Here is a 26,462-nt window from a genome sequence, read left to right as displayed (position 1 = left end):
ATCCATGCACACATGCAGAATATCTGTGGTGTGCTATGTAAATCACCTTCTGCCACGTGCCCTGTGGGGGTGTTTGGGGGTGTGGATAAAGTTCTGGATGGAAAAACAGGAAAATAGCCGAATGGGTGTAAAAGAAAAGAACTATAAGATTGATGAATGAGAACGGGCTTTCTGAAGTCATGACGACTTATTACAGTTCGTCGTGTGGCGCAAACAGATTCAGGAAATGCAGGTGCCATGGAATACAACACACTGAGAACATGAAAAAAAATCATTGAGAGACAATGGAAGTGAAACAGGAAGACTTTGTTACCTAATCAGTTTGTGGCCCCTTTGTGGAGGTTAGGAGAAGAAGATGAATTGCAATAACTGGAAGTTAGGGATTTTTCAATAGTCAGAAGTGCCTTCAACAGAGACAAACATAATCATTCCACCGGGAAGCGCAGATTCATGCGCGCACAGATACTGTTCCAGGAGGCCTCTAGATGTAGAATACATGCACAGACACACACAGAGGGACTGAAACCTTTTCAAAATGCCCAAAATTGGATTTTCTTTTGTGTATTCTCATGAAATTAGGAACTAATGGTCTAACGGTCATGGTCTAAAATGATAACTAATGATGTAATGTTAAGAAGTATACAGGGAACGGAATGTGATGGAGCTTTTTTATTTCCTGACAGGACGTGCTGGCTCAGAATTCATCCAGCTGTGAAAAAAAAATCATTGTCTTTCAGTGACGGCAAAAGATACATGCAGTCTCTTTATATTTTTATAAGCTATGACAGCACTTTAATAATAACAATATGTGTGTCGGGCACTCACACACACACACACACACACACACACACACACACACACACACACACACACACACACACACACACACACACACACACACAGAGCCACTCAAATCTCAGATCTAATATCTAGTAGCTGTCTGTCTGTTGCAGTTAGCAGCACTTCTCATCAGACTTTGCTCACCAGCACGGCCAGGATAGAGCTGACACTTGGTCCTGCAGAACAACAGACTGCATAAGGCACGCCTGTGTGGTGCTAAGTCTCACACTGAAGTGAGGGGCAGAAGAGAGAAGAGCAAGAAGAATAAAGGCTTTTCAGAGAAAGATGAGAGGGAGGTAGATATAGGAGCAATGCACAGTGAAATGATGAAATGGAATAAGAGACTTATAGTCCAGAAAGAAGTCTGGTTCTTGTAATAACCTTTTGGATAGCCTTGTCAAAACTGAGACCATGTCATAAAATATTTCCAGAGGGGGGGAAAAGTGAGAGCTCTGCACAGTATGCGACTGTGGTCAACTGAAGCATGCTACTTTTCTCATGGGCCTCAAAAAAGACCTTTCTAGGACTTTTACAGTGCTCTGTTTGACACAGAGAGATGTGATTTCAGCACGGAGATGATCCATTCCAGATATAAGGTTCACTACTGACACCTGCAATGGTCAGTTAGTATCACTGGCTGCTAATTAAAAAGCCATATGAGCAAGTTTATCCCAGTATTCATATCTGCTCAAAAACAATGCAAATGTTCAAATCCTAAATGACTTCAACAAATTACAGTACCATGTAAAAGTCTTGAGCCACCCTCATTTATTTGTATTTTGCTAGAAAAATGGAAAATAGGTGCAGTGATTAAGTAAAAACTATGACAGAGCCTCCTGTGTTTTACAGATGGCTGTAGACACTCACTGCTGTACCTCATTGATCTCCTCCATACATACTGACGATGATTTGAGCCAAAACTTTCAAATTTGGATTCAGCACTCCATCAGACCTCTTGCCACAGATTTCAGTCCAGTTCTTGTGTAATTTGGCATACCTCAGCCTTTTCTCCCTGTTTCCCTTCGTTAAGAATGACATCTGGACAGCTTCAGCTTCCACTGAGAACATTTCTGATGAGGTTTGGGCAAACTCTGGATGGATCAACCGAAGGGTCAGATGCAGTTTGATGGGTCTGGCTTGAACAGCATGCGTCTATGGTGCGAATTTCAACATACTAGGTGAGCTTGTTCTTGAGTTATCGTGTTCAGATTTTCAGAAAACTTTACCTTCTGACCTTTACCTTCATGTGAAGGTCGGCAAAATTCAAACTCATCTGAGATTTTTAGTAGATGCATCTATGCTGTGAATTTGACCATTCTAGGTCACATTGTTCTCAAGTTATGGCTAATGTTAAAGTTTTTGTGGAACAGACGCTGCCGCCGCTGCCAAGTCTGTGACAATGGCTCGACTTTTCTCTTCAAAACAAATGAAGTCTAGCTCCTTGAACACAAAATATAAAGAAATGAATATACAAATTTACTATAAACTACCAGAAAGGAAATGCAGTAGATCCAAAATCCACAAATAAATTTTTCCACAAATAAATCACTGGTCAGTTATCTTAATGAGGTAACTGCTTCACTTTAATTTAGCTAATATATCATCATTATAATCATACTTTGGAAAAGTTTTTCTTACCTAATTGCAACTTTGAAAGAATTAAACTCATCCAAACCATGAATCTCCCTCTCTGGATTTAACTGTTTTCCATACGCAGCAGTGATGTATATGCACTGCCAGGGTGCATACGCTTCACATATGTAGAGTATGTGTGTTTCTGTACTGTGATTTTGTCCAGTCAGAAAACAGTATGGGTATGCACATGATGATTGCTGTCTTGTCTACTTCACAAGTATGCAATGAGTGTCTTTATGCACGTGTGTGTATTTGCATGTGTCACCGAAACCCCAAACCACTCACTAATTACACAGCGGATGGTGGCAGAGCCCTGACCTCCAAGCATGCATCATCTGTTACACAAATACTCATTGAAGGGAACTGCTTTCAGACTGCATCGGTCTAGAGAACTGGTCAGTGCCAGGTTAAACCACTGCTGGATCAGGACATGGCCACTCCCTTGTTTTGGGCTCTCTTGTCTCAGAATGTATGCATGTGAGTGAATGTGGAAGTGGGGGAAACAAACGGAAAAATGCGTGTATGTGCGTGTGTGTGTGTGTGTGTTTAATGGCGTATGAAAAAAATAAAAGAGAAAATGTGTACCTATTTGAAAATGCAAGTCAAGGACTTTTTGCAGCGCTCACTAACAGAAGCCACAGGATGTGCGTCTGCAGCAGACCACCTTGTACCACATGACATCATTCCACTGCCTCCTGACGCTCCATACACATGGGCAGGGACACTCGCACGCGCTTCACGTTATTTTTCCGTATTCTCATGACGTGCCAAATGAAGTGCGCTTGCCATGTGTGGAGCACATGTTGGTGATGCTGATCTGTCCCAGTGAAGAAGAGAACTTTAACACACTTGCTGAATAAGACTTGAGATATCAGATATCACACTTCCATAATCAAAAACATGTTCACTACAAATCAATAAACTCAACATTTTTTAATATGGGGATTAAAAAAAAAAACTGTATTCAACTAAAATGAAATGGAGTGACAACGTTTGAACAGTTCAGTTAAAAATGCTGTGACAGGCATTTGGCGCCTGAGCGGACCACAGTGGCCAGAAACAGAGTAAAGAGCAACAACTGAACAATAAACAACAGATGGCAGCTCGCACTTCCAAGAATAGCAAAGCAGTGTTTGTAGATGAAGGCCTTCAAACGGGCTGCTTACTGCAGTTCAAATCAGGGAATTTCAAAGTCTATCAGTTTGCATCGTGAATCAGATTCAAAGGCACATCTCGACATTAACCACAGTTTGTCGTGCATACCTGAGCCGACAGGGACAATCACATCCAAATCTATAAAAAAGAAACTATTAAGATAAGCAGAGCAGAACCAGACGCAATGCAAGTTCCTTGACTGAGGATCTATTTCACGCCAACCCACGTGAAAATTAAGGTATACTGAAGAGTAGTTACCAGCTGATCCAAGTTATGTTGTTTGTGGCCATGTAAATATTTAACATAAGTGTAATTATCTACTTACCAAGGCTGGTGTTCAAGATAAAAGTGTTGTATTAGGCCCCCTGTATAAACTGTAGTTTAGTCAACTGACAGTCATGTAATATTATACACTGTTATAGAAAAGAACAGGCTGTAATCTAGACATGTAACTAGATGTCTAGATTACAGCCTGTACATGGGGATGCTGGAACCTAGATCCCTGCTCACACTGTGCAATAGTGATAATACAGGTCACCTGGCCATCAGAAGGCTAACACAGAGAGATGAATCCATCCATCCATCCATCCATCCATTTTCTTCCACTTATCTAATTCAGGGTTAGGGGCTGGAGACTATCCTAGCTGTCATAGGGCAAGAGGCATAGTACACCCTGGATAATCTGTTGCAGAGCTAACACATAGAGACAGACAACCATTTATGTTTACATGCATGTTTGTGGCCAATTTAGATTAAGGAAAAAACTATTATACATGGTCTTTGAACAGTGTGAGAAAACCCATGCAGGCACACTGGAGAACTCTACAAAGGGTCCAGGAGACCAGATGTTTTAACCCAGACCTTTCTGTGAGTTGGCGGGGCTTTATGTTTCATAATCGCTTACAATTGCAAGCTTGTTAACACTGGTAATTAGTGTAGAAAGACAAATATCACTGCTGATTTAACAGTAGGTCGTATTTACCATAGCACATTAAATCAAACTGGCTATGATAAAAAGCTCTGATAATACACATGGCATTATTAGCTTCTGAGAATATTTTGGTCATCTTTCATCCATGCCTTCCTGCTCTAGCACTTCGCTGGCTCCAGCAATGAAACTCAAACCGCAAACTTTAAGGAGAAGCAGTGAAGAAATATTTGCCTATTATGGGTCATAAGAACATAATTTTCTTCATAAAGCGGGTTTCCTTATATTAATGATGGACTGCTGAGTGTACTCCTCTGTTTCTGTCATCAGGGGCAGAAGGAAGGCATTAGAAAGGGTTACAGGTGCTAACTGTGCCCTTCTTCCTGTGTTAAGGCGCGGTTAAATTTGGTCTTTATCACATCTCAGTTAGAACCAGCACACTAAAACCTTGTACTGTAGCCACATTCCAAGCAGGCACTGCTGAGTCTGACAGCTCTCGCTCACTCTCACACACCTATATCGCTGCTATGCACATGCAGGCAATGCAGAGGCAAACAAAAAGGCATCGAGCCTCCGATGCCTTTGATTCATGTGCGGTAGTGCAGCAAGCAGCACGGCCTTAGGTGAGAGAAACGCTCTTACCTCTACTGGCCTCTTGGAAACACGGCATGCCTGCAATTTCAGGCCAAATACAAAGTCACAGAGAGAGAGCTGCTGTAAGAAATAACTAGCCTTCATTCATAACACCATCTGACGGTCAGCTTGTTGTCATTGGAGGGCAGCATGACAATTAGCTCTTAATTATGCTAGGCAGTTTGGCTTTGAATGGCAAGCGTTCATTCATAGCTGTGACTGAGTAGAGTTTAAAAAAGATGTTGAAAATTGAATCCAGTCCTGAGTAATGAGTTGATATGGGCTGTAAAACTCAGAGCAACTGACAGGGGGAAAAAAATCTAGAATAAAAACTACTGATCAGTGCATCCCTTAGTGTCTAGTTAGGGCTGGATCCTAGTTATATTCTCACCTGAATTATCCACCATATTCCAGAAACATCAGCACTAAACCACACAACAAGCTGCTTTTGCATTTGTCTGACTGTAATTGCGGGCAGGTTGTGGTCATTTTTTGCTCATATGCTGTCGGTCACAGTTCACAACGCAGACAGTCTGCACTGACCTGTAATCACTGTGTCAGCTGTGAGATTTTGTGCGGGCAAATGCTTCTAGCTCGCCCTATAAATATAAAGTCAGGAATATGTCTGACTCATTTAGATTCTGGTCTGGGAGGTGGTATTGTCAGAGGGATTTCAGAAGGAGAAGACAGAGGGAGAAAAGAGATAAAGAAAGCAGTAAAGTAAAGGACATCTGGCAAATGAGGATATAGTGCCAAGCGGGACGACATACATTTCCATCCGGTACCCTAAAAAGCACGTATATTCCACAACATAAACATCGACCAGATCACACAAAGTCTTTGAGAGCTCGGGTCGAGTGGTGTGGCTTCCATCTCTGTGAAGCAGCACAGCCAAGGAAGCCTGGAATTGTTTTCTAACCCACATGAGTCCAGTTTCAGCTGGTCCTTCAACCCCTTTACTTAGACCAGCCCAGAGGGATTCTCTACTCTTATAAACAGGCAGGCTCCAACTTGTACAGCATAGTGTTTGATCAGGTAATGTGTACCTCTGCATTAATGCATGTGGGGTATAGATCTGCTGCAGCTGAGTCACTGGTGTACATTTACTCTTTTATTATTTCATTTAATTTTGAGGTCCTTATATTTTAAGGAGCATTTTTAAATTTCTGAAAATTAAGATTTCCCTTTCTACTGCACCACATTCATCTGACAGCTGTAGTATTTCTACATATACTATATACTACTGTGCAAAACACATCATGATACTACAACTGATTAAAAGCCAAAACAAAATGGAGTAAAATTATAGCTCAACCTCTACCTACAAATATAACGCAGCTTACACATAACTGTAATGGCAATAATCTTTTATACTCTATTATAATAAAGTTCTGAATACTTCTTTCACCACTGGGTGGCAATTTTAAAAAAAAGGATCAAACTCTTAGGATTAAAAAAAAAAAAAATCTAAGTGCCCAAAGCAGCATTTCCTCAAATGGCTACTGGGGGTTGACTCCAAAATACTAAAACTGAAACATCTAAATGAGACTTCACAAACCAATGGGTCACGATGGCTACATTCATACTTTTTAAATACGTATAAGAGGGGAAAATGAGTAATAAATGAGTAATAACTATACAATATTCATGTACTACTATAATAGGTTGATTCTTTTTTCTGATGCTTCCATTAGTAGTTGCTGACTATCTGATTATCTGCCACCATCTTACCTTATTTCCTTTCATGTCCTCTTTCACTACAAACATGAACTTTCTCTGTGGTTTTCCTCCTTCATATTTAACATCCTTTGCCCAATATATCTACTATCTGTCCTCTGCACATGCCCAGCTATCTCAGCCTTGCCTCTCAAACTTTGTCTGAGCTGTCCCTCTGATGTACTCATCCTGGTCACTTCCTTGTTTTTTTCCTCCTGTGCCACCATCTCTAAACTATACATCATAGCAGGTTTCACTACCTCCCCTTTCACTCTTGCTGCTATCTTTCTATCACAAATTACCCCTGACACTCATCTCCACTCACTCCATCTTGTCTCCGCTTTCTCCTTCACCTCTCTTGTGCACCCTCGATCGCTTTGGATGGGTGACCCCAGGTATTTGAACTTGCCCACTTTCACTACCTTTCCTCATTGCATCTTCACTAGCTTCCTCTCATTTCTCTTCTCTCCAGTGCATATCTCCACCTGCTCCCTACTCTCACTACAGATCACGGTGCTGTCAGCAAATGTCATAATCCGCAAAAACTCCTGTCAGCCCTCGTGTGTTAACATGTCCATCACCACTGCAAACAAGAAGGGGCTCAGAGCCAATCCCTGATGTAATCCCACCCCCACCTCAAAGCCATCTGTCACTCCTACCACACACCTCACCACTGTCTCCTCATATACATCCTGCAGGCCCCTCACACACTTCTCTGCCATGCCTGACTTCCTGATACAGTACCACAGTTCCTCCCTTGAAAAAATGCTGCTTCTTCTTCTTAAACAACCCTTTCACATAGCTTCATGGTATGGCTCAACAACTTTATCCCACTGTAGTTACTGCAGCTCTGCACATGACCTTTGTTCATGTTACAGCATCCTCTCGCTCTCCAGCTCTCCAAAATTGCATTAAATAATCTGGTTAAAAAGTCCACTGCCCTCTCTCTGTATCACCATACCATGTCTTTCAACTTTTCATCCTATTCATAGCTGCTCTCACTTCCTTCTTGCTAATCCTCTGCACTTCCTGGTTTACTAACTTTCCTCCGTCTGTCTTCCTCTCTCTCATTTTCTTCAATCAGTAGCTCCTCAAAGTACTCCTTCCATCTTCTCAACACTCTCTTAACTCATTAGTGCATTTCCATCTCTGTCCTTAATCACCCAGACCTGCTGCCCATCTTTCCCGGCTCTCTCAGTCTAGCCAGTTGATACAAATCATTTTCCCCTTCCTCAGTGTCCAGCCTCATATACACCTCACTACGGGCCTTTTCCTTTGCCACCTCTCTCTTTTCCATAGGCCTAGACTTCCAGTACTCCTGTCTACTTTACAAGACATGAGATAAAAGAGCAAAAGTTGACCTGCATGTTTTCAGTAATGCATGTTTTTGTTTAACTGCACTTCCAAGAGCCCGTAAGTACTACATTACAACTCCAATATATTGCTGTTTAACTCCAGTGTAACACCAAAATAAAGCAAATGCACTTGCTCCTGCATTTCCCTTTTTGTCCAAAATGTTTTGTATGTTTACCACTCACTAAAGTGCATTGGGCTACCATCTGCGAGTGCTGGCTCCAGCTAAGCCTGGCCTTGAAGATCAAGCCTCTCTTTAATTTGGCAATGTGGGCTGAGCTACGCTAGCTGGTGGTCAGTGGTTTGCTTCAGCCCTTCCGAAACACCTCATTAGAATTGAATGGCTAATTATAGACAGGATGACAGTAAGCTCCACACTGGATGTACAACAACCTGTTATGAAAACACAAGTAAGAGACAGAAATGTTTTGAGGGTCGTCTTCACAGTCGAGCAAATTGGCTCAAACACACTTGCATAATTATGTTTTCTAATTTTGTGCTCAGAACCCAGACACAAATATATGGATGTGCGTTCATGAAATTGTGGACTTGATGACACTTGTTGTCTGAGACACACACTGGCACATTAAAAAAAAAAAAAAAGAGAGAGAGAGAGAGAGAGAGAGAACATGCATAAACAGTAACACATGTAGATTAATGGGCAAGTGACTGAAAAGAGGATACAAGAGAGCTTAGAGAGGCTGGTTTTTGAAATTGTGTGGTTGAGGATGTAATGGAATTGCATGTAGTGATTAGAGACTAATGTTCCAGCTGGCAAGACTGTACGGCCAGTATACCCAGTGGCACATTTGTTTGTGTCACACATGTCTACTGCAATGTGCACTACAACACAGAAGTTGCATCTGTCTGCTGTCCAGGAAAGAATTTACATGGAAGGATTTTGCAAACACTTCCAGCAGGAAAGGGGTGAGGGGAGCTTAGAGTGATACATAACATTAAGATGGAGGCCAGAAATGTAAGAAAGTGGAAAAAGCAAGGCAGGATTAGAAAAAAAAAGAAAAGAAGTGGAAGAGAGTGTTGCAATTCTTTTGGTGAAAATTTGTGCAAAAGAATTAGAAGAGTTTTTTTAACAGAGCAACGGATGGATTCAAAGGAACAGCAGGTCCAGCTGGCACAGATTCAGTGCAGTCTAAACCAGACGGGTGCAGCAGAAGGGTGGTGGTGGGCCAAGAGACAGGCAAGTTGTTCTGGACAGGTCAGTGGAAACGCTACACAACCAGGATCTGTGCCAATGGACCAGACCAGACAAGTGATGGCTTTTCAAGTAATGTACCAACACAGTAAGTGTAAGAAGTAACAGTAAATTATGAAGGGTAATCTATTTAACTTCACACTGCATATATCAAAGGTCCGATATATATTAAGGTGTGAGTGGATACTAGTGTTTTTTGCGGTGGGTTGCATTCCTAAACCTGCAGGGAGGTTTTAAAAAGTGAATACTGTAAAAGGTTTTTACATTTCAGCCCATCACGCTCTCTTGCAAACATACACACACTCTAGTCAGATACAAAACAACACTCCCTAACCTCATAATTAACACCACTAACCACGCCTGCTGATTTCTCTGAAGAACCAATCCCGTGTGAAGAACAGGGACTCAACCTCAGTCTGGACTGGACAGGAAAAAGAACAACTTCTTGGAAGCTACGTGTTTTGGGATAAAGACTCTGTTAACTCTGAATTGCTTCCACTCAAGAGGTCTCTTTAGAACATCTGGAAAATGTGGTTTCCCCAGCTGAGAACAACATTGTACAGGGTTACGTTTGCATCTTGGAACTGCACTACTACAGTACATCTCAGCTTTAGTACTTGACAGATCTGTTGTTTGGAAGTTAAACATGACAGAAATGATAAAGATATTGACTCCCACAATTCCCAAATTTATGCTTTGTGTGATGAAACGTTAGGGAGACCGGGAGAAGTGCTGCAGGACAGAGGTGGGTTTCAGAGGAGGACACATTCTGAGACAGAGGTGTGAGAATTGCAGAGGTGAGTTTGCTTTCACTGGGAAACCACATTCCATATTTATAATGCTTTTCAGGCCATCATTCAAGAGTCAATCTGTCTTTCAAATGCTCTGAGTCATTTTTATTATTACTTTAGGATGATAACTGTACACTTTATTGCACTTATTCCACCTGTTGCAAGCAGGAACAGGAAGCGTCACTGCAGACAATAGAAGGATAACAGTAATAGTAGTAGTAGGTCATGCATTAAAAAAAAAAGGCCTGAAAGTATCCAAGTATCCAATTATATAACCATTAAAAAGTGAGATTTATAAACACTGAAAGCAGAACACACACTTTTCACAGTTTCACATCGAGCTACGTCAGTGGTAACATACTGCGCTGTATAATAATAACTTTCCAGACAACCCGTGTCAAAGTCAGTGCTTGTGGTTATGCTTGAGACTACCTGTCTAATTCAGTCTCATGTCTATGATACAAAGTTATAATTTTCTGAGTGACAAGCCAGAATATAGACCTGTTGCCTCAAGCTTTGATTGGGTGGGGAGTGGGAGTTGTTACTAGAAGTCTTTTGCTTGGTTATATTGAACACAGGGGGAAGCTGCTGTGCAGAGAAGTGGAATGAAACCAATAAAGTCGATACGTGTACCATTTGCACGCAAACTAAAAATGACCAAATTCATGTTTTTATACCCAAATCTGAGCCGACACACTGTACCTCTCTGAGAAGTGTTCCACTGCTCAGGAATGCAACTGTAATTTGGCATCTTAATCAAAAAATATGAGATTGAGCTTATTGTTTGGTTTTTTTTTCAGCTTTTTTGTAAAACAGTAAATTTGAAAATTCATGGATAACAACAATAACTATATTTCAGCATTAAAAATAGTTTTGATTAAAAAGCTTGCACATACTGCATATAACGTAAAAAAAATATTTCAGTAATGACCAGTGCTGTTAAGTTAGGGTCAGTGTGGCATAAACCTTATACTGGGTGATGGTCTAATCAATGTGTTAAGCACTGTGTGTATGAACAAGTAACTGTATTTAAAATCATATCAGCTTTAGAGGTCTGTCAGGCTGTCAGGAGATGAAAGCCCTCCCGTAATCTTCAAAGTTAGCAGCTATAGAAAAGGCTAAGTTATAGTTGTCGGCTTAATATGAAATGACACAGGTGGAACAATGAGTAATAGAAGCAAAATGAATAGAACATCGGTAAAATGCAGTTTAATTTGTCCATCGGTTCAAACCTAAACCCTTTTCGATGTACAGTGCCTATTGTCATTATAGAAGTATTAATAAGTGTAGCTTAATGTATCAAAGATGACTTTTGAACATAACCTGATTCTAGAAAACATAAAAATTAATTCAACTCAGCTGAACCTAAAAAGAGACGCAGGCTTCATCAAACTTGTAATGCATTTCCCAAAAGTGCATGTAGTGGTTTGAACAACATGGGCTGGCACTCCCACTCTATCTGCCCTGCTGTATATTTAAGTCTGCTATTTTAAACCACTTTATACTTTTTCACTTCCATTAAATGAGGGGTGGGGGGCAGACCGGGTTGTGGTAAGTTCACTCACAGTAACGTGAGGCAGACTTCTTTGATCAAGGTATCTTGCGTTTCTCTTTAACAAGTCCCATAACAACAGTCTACATGGCTTCTGGTAATGTGCTTGGCACTGAATCCAGTCACTTGATAAAATTGGAAAATAATTGCTTGATTTCACTGACCTCATGGACCTGCTGTTTGATGGGAAATGTATGTGACCAGCTGGCAGAAACAAGCCCTCAACATTTCAGATGATCTGTGGCAATAAACTGGGGAATGTGGGGCTATTTACCCACTCGCCAAAGTAAACAAAGACTTCCCAAATAGGCTAACAACACCCGGACACAAAGATACAGGAAATGCGAAGCTAAAAGAAAAATTCTCATGTAGCAGGGTGCAATTATGTGTTTCTATTTTTGACATGAAAGGACTTGGATTCAGATTAAAGGTTTCTTCTTTCTGAATGAACAGGGAAGAGCTGATTAAAAGCAGGGTGTTCAGTTTGTACGCTGTAAGCAGACACTTAATTCTCTTAGAGGAGCTCTATTTATTCTGGCAATAATGTTTTAAATTATGGGATATGCTGTATGTAGTCACCTTTTTTCAAAAGCATCAGCCTGCGTACCACCCAGTGGCTTCCACCCATTCACATGCCACCACAGGCACTGACATAAAAGTCAACTCAACCAGCCATCATCAGTGACTTGGCAACCCCTCAAAATAAGACAATAAAGCTCTTATGAGCTGATGTATTCTTGACTACACAGCATACAAACAAATGAAACAAACAGTCCATTTTATGCCTAGGGGGTATTTTCACATCATAAACTTAATAAACTTGAAGCTACCACTGGGAACCACTTTGCATAGCTTGCCAGATGGACTGTAAGGGAGAGACATCTAGCTAGGCTCCTTATCTGACAATGAATCCACCTACTAGCACCACTACACATCAATAACTAACAAGTTCAAGCTATTTTCTGCTGCTACCTCATTCACAAGTGGGTAGCTCCACATGTTTTGATTGGCACCAGATGTCCTTCCTGATGCAACCCCAAAGAGATTTCTACCTCCTCCTGAGATCAAACAGGGGATCTTTCGCTTGTTAGGCATAAACCACCACACTATGCAGCCACCAATTAACGAGTTATAACTAATTTACAAAAAAAAAATAGCTTCCTTTTTTAAAGAAAAGTTTGACTTTATGTTGGGATTGTTTTGTCAGTTAGTTTAGCTTTTGTCAGTTAGCTTAACGTAGGATAGTATAAAGCTGCTTGAAGTATGCGATCATTAACAGTGCTGTGATCATTTATGCTTGGTGCTAAGCAAAACAGAAGAGAAGAGGTAATGTGGAGAAAGTATGCTATGCCATTCAAATATAAATGAGATGGTGTTGTAGCAGATCAGGGAGAAGGGAATTTTCCTTTGAGCCAGCACAAATTCAATTCAGTTTTATTTTTTTGCACCAAATCACAACAAACAGTCACCTTTATATTGTAAGGTAAAGACCCTACAATAATTACAGAGAAAACCCAACATTTAAAACGATCCCCTATAAGCAAGCACTTGGCAACAGTGGGAAGGAAAAACTCAGGGAGGGGCGGTCATCTGCTGTGACCAGTTGGGGCTGAGGGGAGAGAGACAGGACAAAAAAATCAAGGTGGTCAATTTGTGCTTTCCATGAGGAAGGCTTCAGTGTAGGCTAGCTAAACCCACGAGACCCTCCAGCTATGAGTCAGACGTGCTGCCCACACCAGGCTACCAAAGTTTTGGATGTGTTGACAAACACCAATGACAAGCCTAACAGTGTCATTTTGGTGCACACTGCTGTGGGAAATGATGACAAGCGTATGTCCCAACACATTTATGGCTCAAGAATCGGACAACACAGTGTAGTTTTCAAACCATGATGAAAATTTAGGGTTAAAGTTAGGAAATAAATGTACAAATTTTGGAGAGTTTTACTCTACGTGTAGAAAATGCATAAAAGCAACTGCACGAGTTACTGAAAACAAAATTACCGTGTGTTTAACTGAGCATAACCCAGCTAGAACAAATTCAATTTTTGCTCCAGTCATATGTAAAAAAGTAGAAGCAGTGTACATTCAGTAGCACAGCGCACAATCCCAGTCACAAACCGTTGCCCACAAATTTATCTGGGATTTCTCTTTGGTTATAACCATCATTGCTCAGCAAGCCTTGAACAGCAGTTGCAGTTTAACAGCACTGGGTGCATTTGTAATGTTCCTTCCATCTGCTCTCTTTTCATGTGGCGAAAACAAATGCACTAATGAAAGATAATTACCCTGTGTTGTTTTAGTGTTTGCTCGTCTCTCTAGAGAGAGAGAGAGAGAGAAAAAAAGAGAGAAAAAGAGCAGCCGCTCAAGCATGGAGCTGCTAATTGGTAATGCTAATTGCTTCTATTATGTAATGACGGGGTCAACACAAATCTATTTTTCAAATGATTTCACATTGTAATAATCCAGAAAATAATGAACGCACACCAAAACAAAGATAACAGATTACCATATGCCTAACTAAGTATTTATAACAATCATAAAAAAATAACCTAATGACCGCATTTCTTCATCATGAACACCCCTAATTTGAAGCACTGAAGCTTTTCTCCATTGGCTTCCGTTCAGTAAAAAAAAAAAAAAAATTATTATCCGTTTATTGACCCTTAAACCCTCTTACAATCTGGCATGCATGTTGCAAAGCAGGTAAATAAACAGAATGTGGCTCGCCTCTACTCAGCAGGGAAGGCTGCTTGTTTTACCAACCCTAGGAAAATTATGGGCCATCTGATTGTTTTGGCATTTAGGCTGGATCTGACGCCAGTTACGGGTTGTTTTGGGGTCTGGTGGAGGTAATGTGTTTTTTCTTAACACTAATGTACTGTAGGTGGAGGCAATGCAGAGTAAGCAGACCAAGCTGCCCTGCCCCCATGTCCTAATGAGCCTTGTCAGCTGGAGGTGTTGGGTGGATGCAAAATATTAGTCTGAACATGAGATTATTTTGAGTCTTTAACATTAACCAGCTTTGGTTTGTAACCTCTGCGCAACTACTGCACGAGTCTCTGTAACAAAAACAAAAAGGTGTGAAGTAAAGAATTAAATAGGCAGTTAAAGAACCTTTCCACATCACCAACTTCACTTAGGCTCAAACTGCACATCTGGCAGCCCTGTTAGGCAACTAAAAACGCCGACTGACAGCTTGACCAGCAATGGCCTGATTTTCATTCTATGTGACACTTGGCACAGTGCCGTGAAGCCTGGAGACTGTCACTTTGAGCAAAGAGTCAGTGGGAATAAATCTGCCATTTTAAAGCCCAAAATATGATCAATTTAAAATAAGACCTTGTTTTTAATATCCTATAATAGGAAATGGGCGTACTAGTGTGACTAGAGTGGTGAGTTTGCTCCAAAATTCACACTTACACGGCTGGCTCGTTCAAACGAAGCTTTTAAATATGAGTAGATTATTTGTCAGCTTCATCAGCATAATATGTGTGCCTGTGTGTAACCATACATGTGTACATGTATACAACTGTGACTAACTATTTAAATTCAAGCAGCAGATGAGAGCTGAAGTTGGAGGTTTGTAAAAGTCTCCGGTGCAAAAAGCAGAGCAAACACAGAGAAAGTGAATAAACACAAATCTTTGCTCAAGATTTATATTGTGATTATATGCTTATGTTTATTCTGATGTGAACTAAAGAAATGATGAGCATTTAAATGCATCTGATTCTTGACCACCAGAATGTCAATGATGTAGGAGCTCATCCGGCTCATGATCATCACAATTCACAGGCTACTGTAATGTGTGAAGCACAGAAAGAAAGTTGTAAGCTTTGGTGTCATTGGTTTTCTGTTCTCTCCACAAACTGATGGATGGATGGATGGATGGATGGATGGATGGAGGTGTCACCATCGTATAAGTTCCCTGTTCTTCAGCTAAAAACAGCTCAAAAACCTCTTCAGGACATGCAAATATGTGACATGAATATGAAAGTTCACTATTATATCAGCATTTCTCTTAAAACACCAAAGTATCTGTATTGAATAAAAGTCTTCCTTCCACATATACCAGGATGGCATCTTTTCACTCATAGCATTGTTACAGTTTTGGCACCAATAGTAGTTATGGGAATATTCTACATTTTGTAAACACTAATTTCTAAATATTTTTGCATGTTTATGCACAAGATATTGATGAGAATTTTTTTTAGCATTGTAACCTTATTTGCACATTAGGCTTACTTATAACAATGACTCCATTAGTGAACTCACACCCCAAACCCAATAATTTTATAAAACATTAAGAATTAAAGGATATATGCTGAGCATTACAAAAATAAATTGAAGCACAATAACATCAACAAACTGTTATTTATTTTCCATACTAAAATCTAATGAATTAACTCTGTTTCCTCTAGTTATGGCCCTCTTGCAGTGCCTTTACTGCTGTTAGTGGCTTCATCAATGTTAAGGTATGTAAAACACAGTGTTATACTAATTTTGTATTATTCATGTGTTTGAGTCTGTAACAGTACTGTATGTGTACGTCTAACAGCAGGAAAACCTTTCCCTTCTCTCTGCAGCAACCCCGCCACCTCACGATTTATTATATACATATAAAGTTTATTTGTGTCACTACATCTACTAAGCTACCAGCCAAACTCAACTTTATTGGAATTGACTTAAAAAGTTTGCTCTGAACCACTTCCTGACCAGCAAAGGTGTAAATATGACACAAACTGAAGGGAAGGCGAGAGATCCTAAAGCTTCTTCTGTGTCCACACATACTTGTCTAATCCCTAATACCGCCCCAGAGTCTCCAACTCAGACACTTTACTGGCCTGTTTCTGAAAAAGTTACATTTACGTGTGTGAGTTTTAAAAGGTTAAAGAGTTCCTTTGAGAAGCAGAGCAAAGTTTGGTGAAAGACTGACAGCCACACCGAGTTCAGCATTTATGATTCACAGTAATAAGACTGGGGACTATAACAACACTCAGAAAGTCCTTCCTACTTAGATGTGCTTATAAGTCCATTAAATCAAAAAAATATACATATATTAAAGGAGTAAGTGCACAATTAAAAAGAACATGGTGGGTCGCACTGTTTTGCTCTCGCAGCTCCAAGGACTTACAAACCTGGCATGCAATATGAAGAATGCTTATTTTCCAGTCAGGGAAACTTTATTGTAACTTTGCATTCATATACAGAGACACACATATCTTTGCCACACAGACATGCCCATACAGTCTGTGGGCATGTCACTCAAGAAGAGACTTTTTTGGCAAAGTAGCTGGGTCAGCATACAGTTTATGAGCAAAGACGGGAAAGACAGGTCAGTGAGTGTGAATGCACAGCGGTGAGCAGGCTGTAAATCCAGCAGGTCTTAAGGTCTGCACGCCAGTTTAGTTACTGCAACTATACAGCATGTTGAGTGACATCCCCAAACACCGACCTCCCCACCGTGCCAAACAAAACAAGGTCTGTTCCCTACAGGCAACATCTGACTGAGAGCAACCCACACACCTATCACACAGTAACACTAAATCACCCAGCCAACCTCCATGCGCACGCCCACACTCACCTACCTCAACAGGATTGTTCACCTTCATCTTGGCACAGCGCAGCCAAGAGTAACACAACTCAGGTCACACAAGCTTTTAATGAGGTACAGCAACTGACATAAAGTATCTCTTCACGAGAGCAAGAAGTAGGAAAGGTGGTGCATTAGTCAGACCAGCCTTAGAGCTATTATACTTAGAGTAATTAATCTATTACATCTATTACTTTATTCACTAGAAGGAGGCATTTATTTTAAAGGGCTGTTAAAAGTGAATATCCTCTCTTTTTCTTATAATTCTAGTTCGTGATTTAAGTAGTTCCCCTTATACAATTTTTTGAGTTTGCATCTAGGTCTCAGCTAACTCTGTAACACAGAGAGACAACAAAAGCACGAGTGAAGACTGTGTGAGGCAGTTTACAGGGGTGAATGTGACAACGAAAGAGACTGGGGAAACAAAGTTCTTTGTGAAAATGACTTTCCTGTGAACTTATGTTCAAAGTAATGACGCAGGACCCAATCACAGGAGTATTCTGCATCGTCCCTCCTTCATCCTAGATTTCTTCCCTCCATGGTCTCTCCCTCAAGACCACAGCTTTCTTCAGAATGAACACAATGAGCAGACCACATCTCAAGCTCCTTCACATCTCCCCAACCAGCACCCCAGCTTGTCACAAACCTGCTTACTAAGACGCCTTTAACTTCATATTAGTAATTTCACTGTGTGACAACTTTCAGCTCCAAAGTCTTTTCTCTCTGCCTCAGCATCATAATCAATGCAGACGATTACTCATCCACAGCCCAGTTGAGGTGCTACACTGTGGCACTGTTACATAAAAACCGCCCTCCTGGACCCCATTCACTACAGAGGAGTCACTGTTTGACAAGGCTCAGGTCCACAGGGTCTCTGTCCAGAGCTGCTGTGAAGATCAATAATGCAGGTGGGAGCAGAGCCTAGATCTTCTAATAGAGGGATTCCTCATCCTGGTCCCCAAGGCTGAGCATTATTGGCTTATAGGATCCAAATAATACATTCCACTCTGTCTAATGGTGTTTTGAAGTAATGTGTTTGTATGCTTGTCTGTGGTAGCAGCACATCCATCTGCTCCATCATCAGCCTAGGCTTATATGTGTGTGTTTGTTCAGGGTAGCGCACTTCTCAGAAGCAGCCCTGCAGTAAGGGGGCTGCTATCTCACTGTGTGTCTCTGCAATGACTTTAAAATAAAATGAACTGTATCAACTGCTGTGATTTCCAAATCACATTATTAGACTGCGCACTATACAATCTCGCCTTTTATTTTTAACACATCAAAAAAAAAAAGTCATATAAACGGTTTGATTTTAAGAATCTGTTTGACCTTTGAATCTTTTTTTTTTTTGGACAATATTTTTGCAGCTTTAGTCTGCGTACACATTCATGCGGTTAGACTGTGTCTGTATAAGTGTGTCTATGTCTACAGGAGACCAATCTGACCCAGGGGATTAGTAGCTGATCCGGTGAGAGACTCTCATTGTGTTCCAGATGTTTATCACGTGATAAAGGTCTTGAACCCTCTGTGAGAAATAGGTAGGAACACAACCTCCTTTGAAGACACGGGCCATGTTGTAGCCCGGTGTCAGACATGCTGCTGGGAAAATCACCTTTGCATCTGACTCGGTTTAAGGTATCAAAAAGGTTGAAGTCACAAGATCAGACTTGTACAGACACTCACTGCCTTTTGACTCCTGACAGATCGTATCCTAAAGGCTGACACTCAGGCATATGTCTGTGGCAGATGTAGCCACAAATGGGCTCTTTTTTCACATACTGTAGACGTTATTCGCTTTATTCTAGTTATCACCCTGTGCACTACAATGACAGATTTATAGCGGCGCCAAATCACATTAAAAAAGAAATCAATATTAGCCCTGCGACAGCCCTGTCCAGGGTGTACCTTGTCTTCCGCCCTGTGTCAGCTGGGAGAGGCTCCAGCCCGCCCCGAATTGGATAGGCGGAAGAAAATGGATGGATGGAATCAATATTAAAAGATAAGTAAATTAAAAGATCCCTCTAGGCCACAATATTTTAAACTGGAAATGTGCCTGATATTAAAACATCTGGCAAAAGTTTCGCGTACTTTTTTATTGCAACAATCACAGATACACGCCAAGGCTTCAAATACCCGCATAAATTCAGCCTATTACCTCTCGTTCAACTGGTGCCAGCCGTGCGTAATCAGCGCTGCGTGGCCGGAGCTGGAGCGCACCAGCTGGCTGTACAAGAAGAGGCGTCAGTACCACTTCCAACAGTTGGTAAGTTCTAGTTACTATAACACCTCTCAATCATGCTCTGACAAGTCATAGCGGCGTGAAAGGGAAGTTAAATGCCTCAGGTTTTGGTCTGAGAATACAGAATTTTAAATATGGGGGGAAACTTTGTAGATTCATAGGATTGTATTTAAAAATACACCGCTGTGAATATGTTATGGTTAGTGTCGTCATCCTTATCAAAATGCTTTTTATTTGTTTTTAGTTTATAACATAAACTATACCTAAGTAGTTAACGCTTATAAATAATACGAGAGAAAATCAGTTTAATCGATCTGGGATGAATGGGGTTGAGGAGACGTTGTGGCCTCCGGTGGATTTCATGAAAGAGACCCTTTCCATGTAGGATAAAGTCATACAGAAAAAGATGTACAGACGTGGAAAGCAATGTCTAATTATCACTTTGATGACGACCTTCAAGGCAGGAGTGGGGAAGAGAGAAAAGGAAAAGTTCTTACCGAGATACTGTCTGATGTCTATCAGGATTTTAGGAGGTCCTCCGTTCAGCTGGTAAAAAAGGGAGCCGAAACAGAAGAGAAACAGCGCAGCCATGCAGAACCCATAACCTCGGAGGGAAAATCGCAAAGGTAAAAGAGAGAGTAAGCTGTACTTTCTGCTGTTTCGCTCTCTGATGTGGTTGGGAGTCTGGCTATGGCTGTGAGGGGTACTGCTGCTGAAATTCTTCATCCTCTTCTCCTCACAAAGCTCTGCGGAAAGTCACCCATCCGCCTGTGGAAAGTGAAACTTGTCGCTTTGAGATCATTTGAGGCAGACGGACAGTTAATTTGGAGACGCGCTGGCACCCAGATCTTCTCCGGTGCTCGAACCACGGGGCTTTTTTTTTTTTTTTTTTTTGTGCATACAACGTTTCGCTTCTGCTCGTTTATGATCGCTGGATGACTGCTCCTTCCTTCCGTCCTCCCAGCCGAGTTAAGGGTCCATCCTTCTGCTCCGAATCTGGGTGTCAGATTACTGAACGTGGAAAGCAGAAAAACTTCCACTTCATAGATGATTCGGTTTGGATTGCAGTGCGTAAAACAGTGTCACCTAGAGGCCAGGGAGCGGACCCTTCTATGATGTCGTTGAGTTTCGTGGAAACAATTTAATTATCGTGCAACAGTTTTTATTTATTTTATTTTTAACCAAAATTGCGTAAATTTCAGTTTACAGATAATTTTGAGATATGAAAATATGAAAAAAAAAAATCGGGAAATATCTACACCCTTGAAAATAGCATCTTAGTGATACATTCTCTGTGGCTTTTACTCAGAAAAATGATTAAAATTGTCTTATCACCAAAGGACAAGGAAGAATTTGTCTGATTAACGCTAAAAGGAAGGAGCTGAGATAAGTTTATCTGCTTACCCCTCCTGCGTGTGCAAGTCTTAACTTTCTCTTTCCCCTCAGGCCGGTTGTTACAAGCTTTGCTCTCCACAGCAGAGCCAGAGCCCATTAGACTACACCTGTACTTAGGCGGTCATTCAAAACAGTAACTACCTCCCTGACAGCAACAGCAGTCAATGTAGCTACAGTGGCTGTGAAAACGATTGGACTCTAAAGGGCCAATATAATAAAGAGGAACAGAAAAAAATGCTGTTGAGTGCATTCACTCCTGCTCTCCGCGGGTAAATGAACAGCATATTGCAAGCTAGGTATAATAACAATGAATTTATTCTGTGCTGCATGGCCAAATCTGCCATGCAGCACTGAAGTTTATTTTATGGTACTACAACACTGAAAGCACTAAGGACACCACAGTAAACCAGGCAGAATCCAATCAGACATGTATGGGTCCAAAAGTTTTCTGCTTTTGATATTTGTCAAGTCTCATGTGCACCAAGAGGAAGCTCACACTCTGCAAAGGCCACTACAAGTGTTTCAAATGTGGTTACTCTAGATGTGCTACACGGCCCTTCAGCTGTCCTTAAATCTAAAAGAAGAGCACAAAAACATGTTGTGTCTTTGTGTTGGTCAGTAATATCTTGGGATTACAGTTCAACTGAAGTTTCTATGTGTTTGCTCTTCCACACGGATGCACTAAACAGTGCATCAGCCCACCTGTGGGTCCCAAATGTTGTGTGTGCATTACACAAATCAAGGTTAATTATCGTATCATATTTATTACAATGTATCACTGCACTTAGAGGAATCTGTGGGGTAATGAGGACACTTCTCAATCTCATAGGACTAAATCTGAGAGAGGTACTGTTGAAGTCCACAGTGATCCAGTTACACCCATTGGCCACTTTATTAAGTAAATCTTGCTTTTACTGGGTTAGACCCTCTTTTGCCTTAAGAGCTGCTTTAATTCTTCATGGCATAGATTCAGCAATGAGCTAGAAACACTCAGAGTTTGGCCCATACTTACATGCATCACACAGCTGCTGCAGATTTGTCAGCTGCTCATCCATGATGTGAATCTCCCATTCCACCACATCCCAAAGGTGCTCTATTGGATTGAGATCTGGTGACTGTGGAGGCCATTTAAGTGCAGTGATCTCACTGTCAAGTTCAAGGCACCAGTTTGAGATGATTTGAGCTTTGTGACATGACACGTTACTCTGCTGGAAACAGCTATCAGAAGGTGGGTACTGTACACTATGGTCATAAAGGAAGAAACATGGTCAGTAAAAATACTCAGGTAGGCTGTGCATTTCTTAAATGGTGCTGATAAAAGGCAGGGTGGAGCCATGCTTTCATGTTTGCTTTAAATTCTTCCTGTAGCATCCAAAAGTTGCAGCAGAAATCAAAACTCATCAGATCTGCCAAGTTTTGGTGAACCTCTCAATTGTGGGCACTTGGTGTGGTCTTCTGCTGTTCCCCATCTACTTTGCGGTTTGATGTGTGTGTTCACAGATGGTTTCCTGCATACTTTGGTTGTACCAAGTTGTTATTTGAGTTACTGTTGTCTTCCTATCAGCTGTAGCCATTCTCCTCTGAACTCTGGCGTCAACAATGTGTTTTTACTCAGAGAACTGCCGCTCACTGGATAGTTTCTCTTTTTCAGACCATCCTCTGTAAACCCTATAGATAGTTGTATGGGAAAATCCCAGTAGACCAGCAGTTTCTGAAATACTTCAACAACCATGCCGCATGCAAAGACACTTAAATCACCTCTCTTCCCCATACTGATGCTCGATTTAAACTTCAGCGATCTTTAGCATGTATACATGCCTAAATTTATTGAGTTGCTACTATGTGAATGCCTGATTAGATAGTTGCGTTAATGAGCACTTGGACAAGTGTACCTAATAAAGTGACCAGTGAGTGTATATCAAGGGATCAGAATTTGAGGGAGTTCTCCTTGTAGGTAAATGAGCCAAAACAGACAAGGTTCACTAACCTTTTCTTCCTGAAATATTTCAGTTTGAATGAGTAGTTGTTGTCGGGGAGGCACAGAGCACTATAAAGCACTGTTGACCTGTTGCTACTTTTTTTGAAGGTTTTTCTGCAGTTATCACATATTTTTGATCTTCTCCATCTTGAAGGAAATGCTTGTTCTCTGAAGAAACCCAGATATGAGCTGAGATAAAAAAAAAAAAACCCATGCAAATAAAATCGACTCCTGCAGTCATTTGGGGAAAAAAATACACTCAAACTGGGGTTCATATTCTGGTCTTTACCCGTCTGTGACTCCTCAATATGAATAAGATTGGAAAACCTCACTGTGCTTTCACTGACAACAGCTGCATTGCAACAAAGGCTAGACAGCCTGCAGAACAAATTTGCTTTGGATCTCATCTTGGTCACGAGCTGATGTGTGTATAGTTTTTGAAATGAGGCATTATGAACCAGACAAGAGACAATGTTTCTAAGCTCTTTTTTTTTTTTTTTTTTTTACAGAGTTATGCCAACTGAACCTTTGACAGTATAGTAACCACAAGTTTATTCAGCTCTGCCAATTCCAAACATAACAAATGATCTCTTGTCTCTTGTTTGTGCCACAGAAAATTAAAAACTTCTCTAAAAAATGTCCAATGTGGAGTGTCACAGTGTAGCAGACTGGCCAAAAGTCAATAAGCCATGCACATAAGCTTTCCACTACTGTGCGTTTGTGGATGCAGCTGCATAGTGACAATCAGCAGGCCACAGTCATTGCAAGAAACAGTTTATTATATTTCAGAATGACAAATAGTTATGGACATTACTTTTGTTGTTTCAATACACAGGCAAATCTGTATGGACAATCATTAGGTAGATGAAAACCAAATAAAATTATTTGTACACATATTTTACAATACATACTGTTGCTCCTTACTGGCTAAAGCAATATGCATTACGCAGGAAGGTATTGCTATTCATATAATACAGCTAATTACAAGATGACATGAAAAAAAAAAAAAAAAAAAAAGCAAAAATAAGTTATTTAAATATTAATTACATATACAGAATGTGCAACTTCTGCTAAGCATTTCATATATGTAATTAAGAATTTAGGCTGCAAAACAAACTGGAAGTGAGTAACTGGAACTCAGCTGAATTAAACTTGGCATTGGGAACTCAATATTACATTAAAATACCAGCATAACCCTTTGAAACTCTTTACAATACCTGACAAAAAATGTCCATTAATGGACTTGTGAACAAAATGTAGCCAATTCTGCCTATAAAACAGTTAGATTTACCATCTAAAGTGCATTTACAGTGTCAGTATTTTCGATCTTTACAAAACACTTTTTTGGGTCTTCTACTAACGACCCTTCATCCTCACTAAACCCCAGAGCACCACTTTGATTGAGAGAGGGGGAAAAAAGGCATCGTATATCCAAGTATCCACCTGTTGGTCTATCAAATGCCCACTGCGAAACACAGCCTTGAAATATAGGAGTTACTGTTGTTCAGAATTTCAAATGAATGACATGAAACCCATGGAGTTGTCAACTTGATTTTGGCTTCAAAAGTTATAGATTTTTCTTTTTTTTTTGGGGGGGGGGGGGGGGGGGGGGGGGGGGATGAGGAATATTTGTTTGCTCAGTTTCATTTCTTTTTAGTTCCGTCACTCAGTGTTTCCCTGAATTTTAAAACTTAGTTTTCTGAATGTGGAGGTCAGCTTTTCACCCGATGTGACAGCTAGCACCTACCGTTCGACAATTCAGACTGGCATTGATTAGAAAAAGAAAAAAAAAAAGGAAAATACATCTGAAAGAGCTTATTATTCTGCTATAATTTAAATTCCTCAGCACTGCAATCAGTGTCAACGGGCCAATCAATACCAGCCCAGGTGTGAGCTTCCTGCCTCCCTGCTCCACGACCCCTCTGCAACACGTACAGTCAGCGTGCCTTAATATGGTCCAGAGATGTTCAGCATATAATGGGAATGCCTGTGGGTTTGTGGTATTAGAATGGCTTCGCTGGAATGAAGACTTCAATCACTTAGGAACATGTTTTGGGCTCCACATCCTTGTATACCACTGAAATTATCTGGTTCAGAATGTATTTTTGGGGGTGGGGGTGGGGGTGTGTCTCTGTGCCAATAATCTGTCAGGCACACTCAGAATAAAAGATCTTACACTGCTGCCACAGTTCAGTCTCAGTCAGTCATTTTTGTAGCTCCTCAATCATAATGCTAAGGCAACTTAAAAGGTTCTTTGACACACCAAGGAATGTATTATTTCAGTGAATGGTGATTGTAAATTTTACAGCAAAACAGAGCTTTCTTTAAGACTTAATATAAGAGCAAGGTGCTCATCCAGGATACGCAGTGAGAGGGTAAAATATAAAATACAGAATTGTGAAGTCAGCCGTTTGGGCTTAGAAATGACAGAGTGGGCTCCAAATAAGCCTGCAGCAATCAAAATGCAAACACAATTTTTAACATAAGTCATTTTGAAATTAAGATGTGCACTATGCTATAATACATAAACATGACACAAAAATAAGCCACCTCGAATCCATTGTTTGGTGTGTGTATTTAGTTGATTAAAAAGTCCAGATACTAAATGCTTTCTGTCATCGTGAAACTATGAGTGGGAAGAAAACATCGAATGATGTCACTTTGGCTGAGCTACTTCCTTAAATGACCCTCAGATTATGTTGCCTCTGCCGCGACAGATGAAAATGAAGCACTTATGAAATATGCAGGAAAAAAAACAGTCTTTCTTGATTTTCTTAAAAAAAAAAACCCAAAAACATCCATCCTAAAAAAAAAGTGTGTGCTATCTTCCTTAAAAGGCAGATCCAAGTCTTTATTTTAAGACTTTGGGGGTGTCTTCAAAATAGAAGCCTTCCCACACAGTGAGTCTACAGTCTTTTTTTTTTTTTTCTTTTTTTTTTAAAGGCATCTGATATCTTGTCTTGGCTGTTTGGAGAAACTCCTCAATGTCATAAACATTTGGGAAAAGACAGCGTGATAAAAGAGAAAAATCAGAGAACAGGGAGTGTCTTTTAACATGTGCGAGAAGAAATACTGTAATGCTGCGGGGCCAATTTACCCGAGGCCACCTACTGACCATGAGATGGTATGGATCAGTGAGTTGATACCACTCGACTCCATCAACATGATTATGACTGCACCTCTCTATGTGCGCGGACCAGTCGTGCCTCACTGATCAGGCGGCGGGCGTGCCTTTCGTCCCGCACCCCAGCTTCCCATACACTGCTCTCTGTTAACAAGGCCACGCGGCTCAGCGTGTCAATTCCTGCTGCCGCCAGAGCTGTGGAGTACATGGGTAGGCCAATGGAGATGAGCCAATCAGAGACTGTGCTGATGTTTCCAAAGGTGAGAGGCTTCCGACACATCTCTGTCAAACCTCCGGAGGGGATCTGCGTGACACGACGGG

At 40.8% G+C, this 26,462-nt stretch overlaps 2 protein-coding genes across 4 annotated transcripts in view; both read right to left on the bottom strand.

Moving 5' to 3' along the window:
- Positions 1-20,510, bottom strand: part of usta (uronyl 2-sulfotransferase a) — a 57,557-nt gene extending 37,047 nt beyond the window's left edge. The window contains exon 1 of the mRNA XM_030721813.1: positions 20,142-20,510. Coding sequence (XP_030577673.1) covers positions 20,142-20,370 — 229 coding nt within the window. The 5' untranslated portion in view covers positions 20,371-20,510. The remainder of the gene's footprint in view (positions 1-20,141) is intronic.
- Positions 20,511-24,632: 4,122 nt separating this feature from the next.
- Positions 24,633-26,462, bottom strand: part of sash1a (SAM and SH3 domain containing 1a) — a 164,982-nt gene continuing 163,152 nt past the window's right edge. For all 3 annotated transcript variants that reach the window (XM_030721288.1, XM_030721289.1, XM_030721290.1), the window contains one exon: positions 24,633-26,445. In XM_030721288.1, coding sequence (XP_030577148.1) covers positions 26,185-26,445 — 261 coding nt within the window. In that variant the 3' untranslated portion in view covers positions 24,633-26,184. The remainder of the gene's footprint in view (positions 26,446-26,462) is intronic.

This window comes from Archocentrus centrarchus, chromosome 24, assembly GCF_007364275.1.
Source record: "Archocentrus centrarchus isolate MPI-CPG fArcCen1 chromosome 24, fArcCen1, whole genome shotgun sequence".
Taxonomy (NCBI): Eukaryota; Metazoa; Chordata; class Actinopteri; order Cichliformes; family Cichlidae; genus Archocentrus; species Archocentrus centrarchus.
This window is presented reverse-complemented; position numbering and strand designations above follow the sequence as displayed.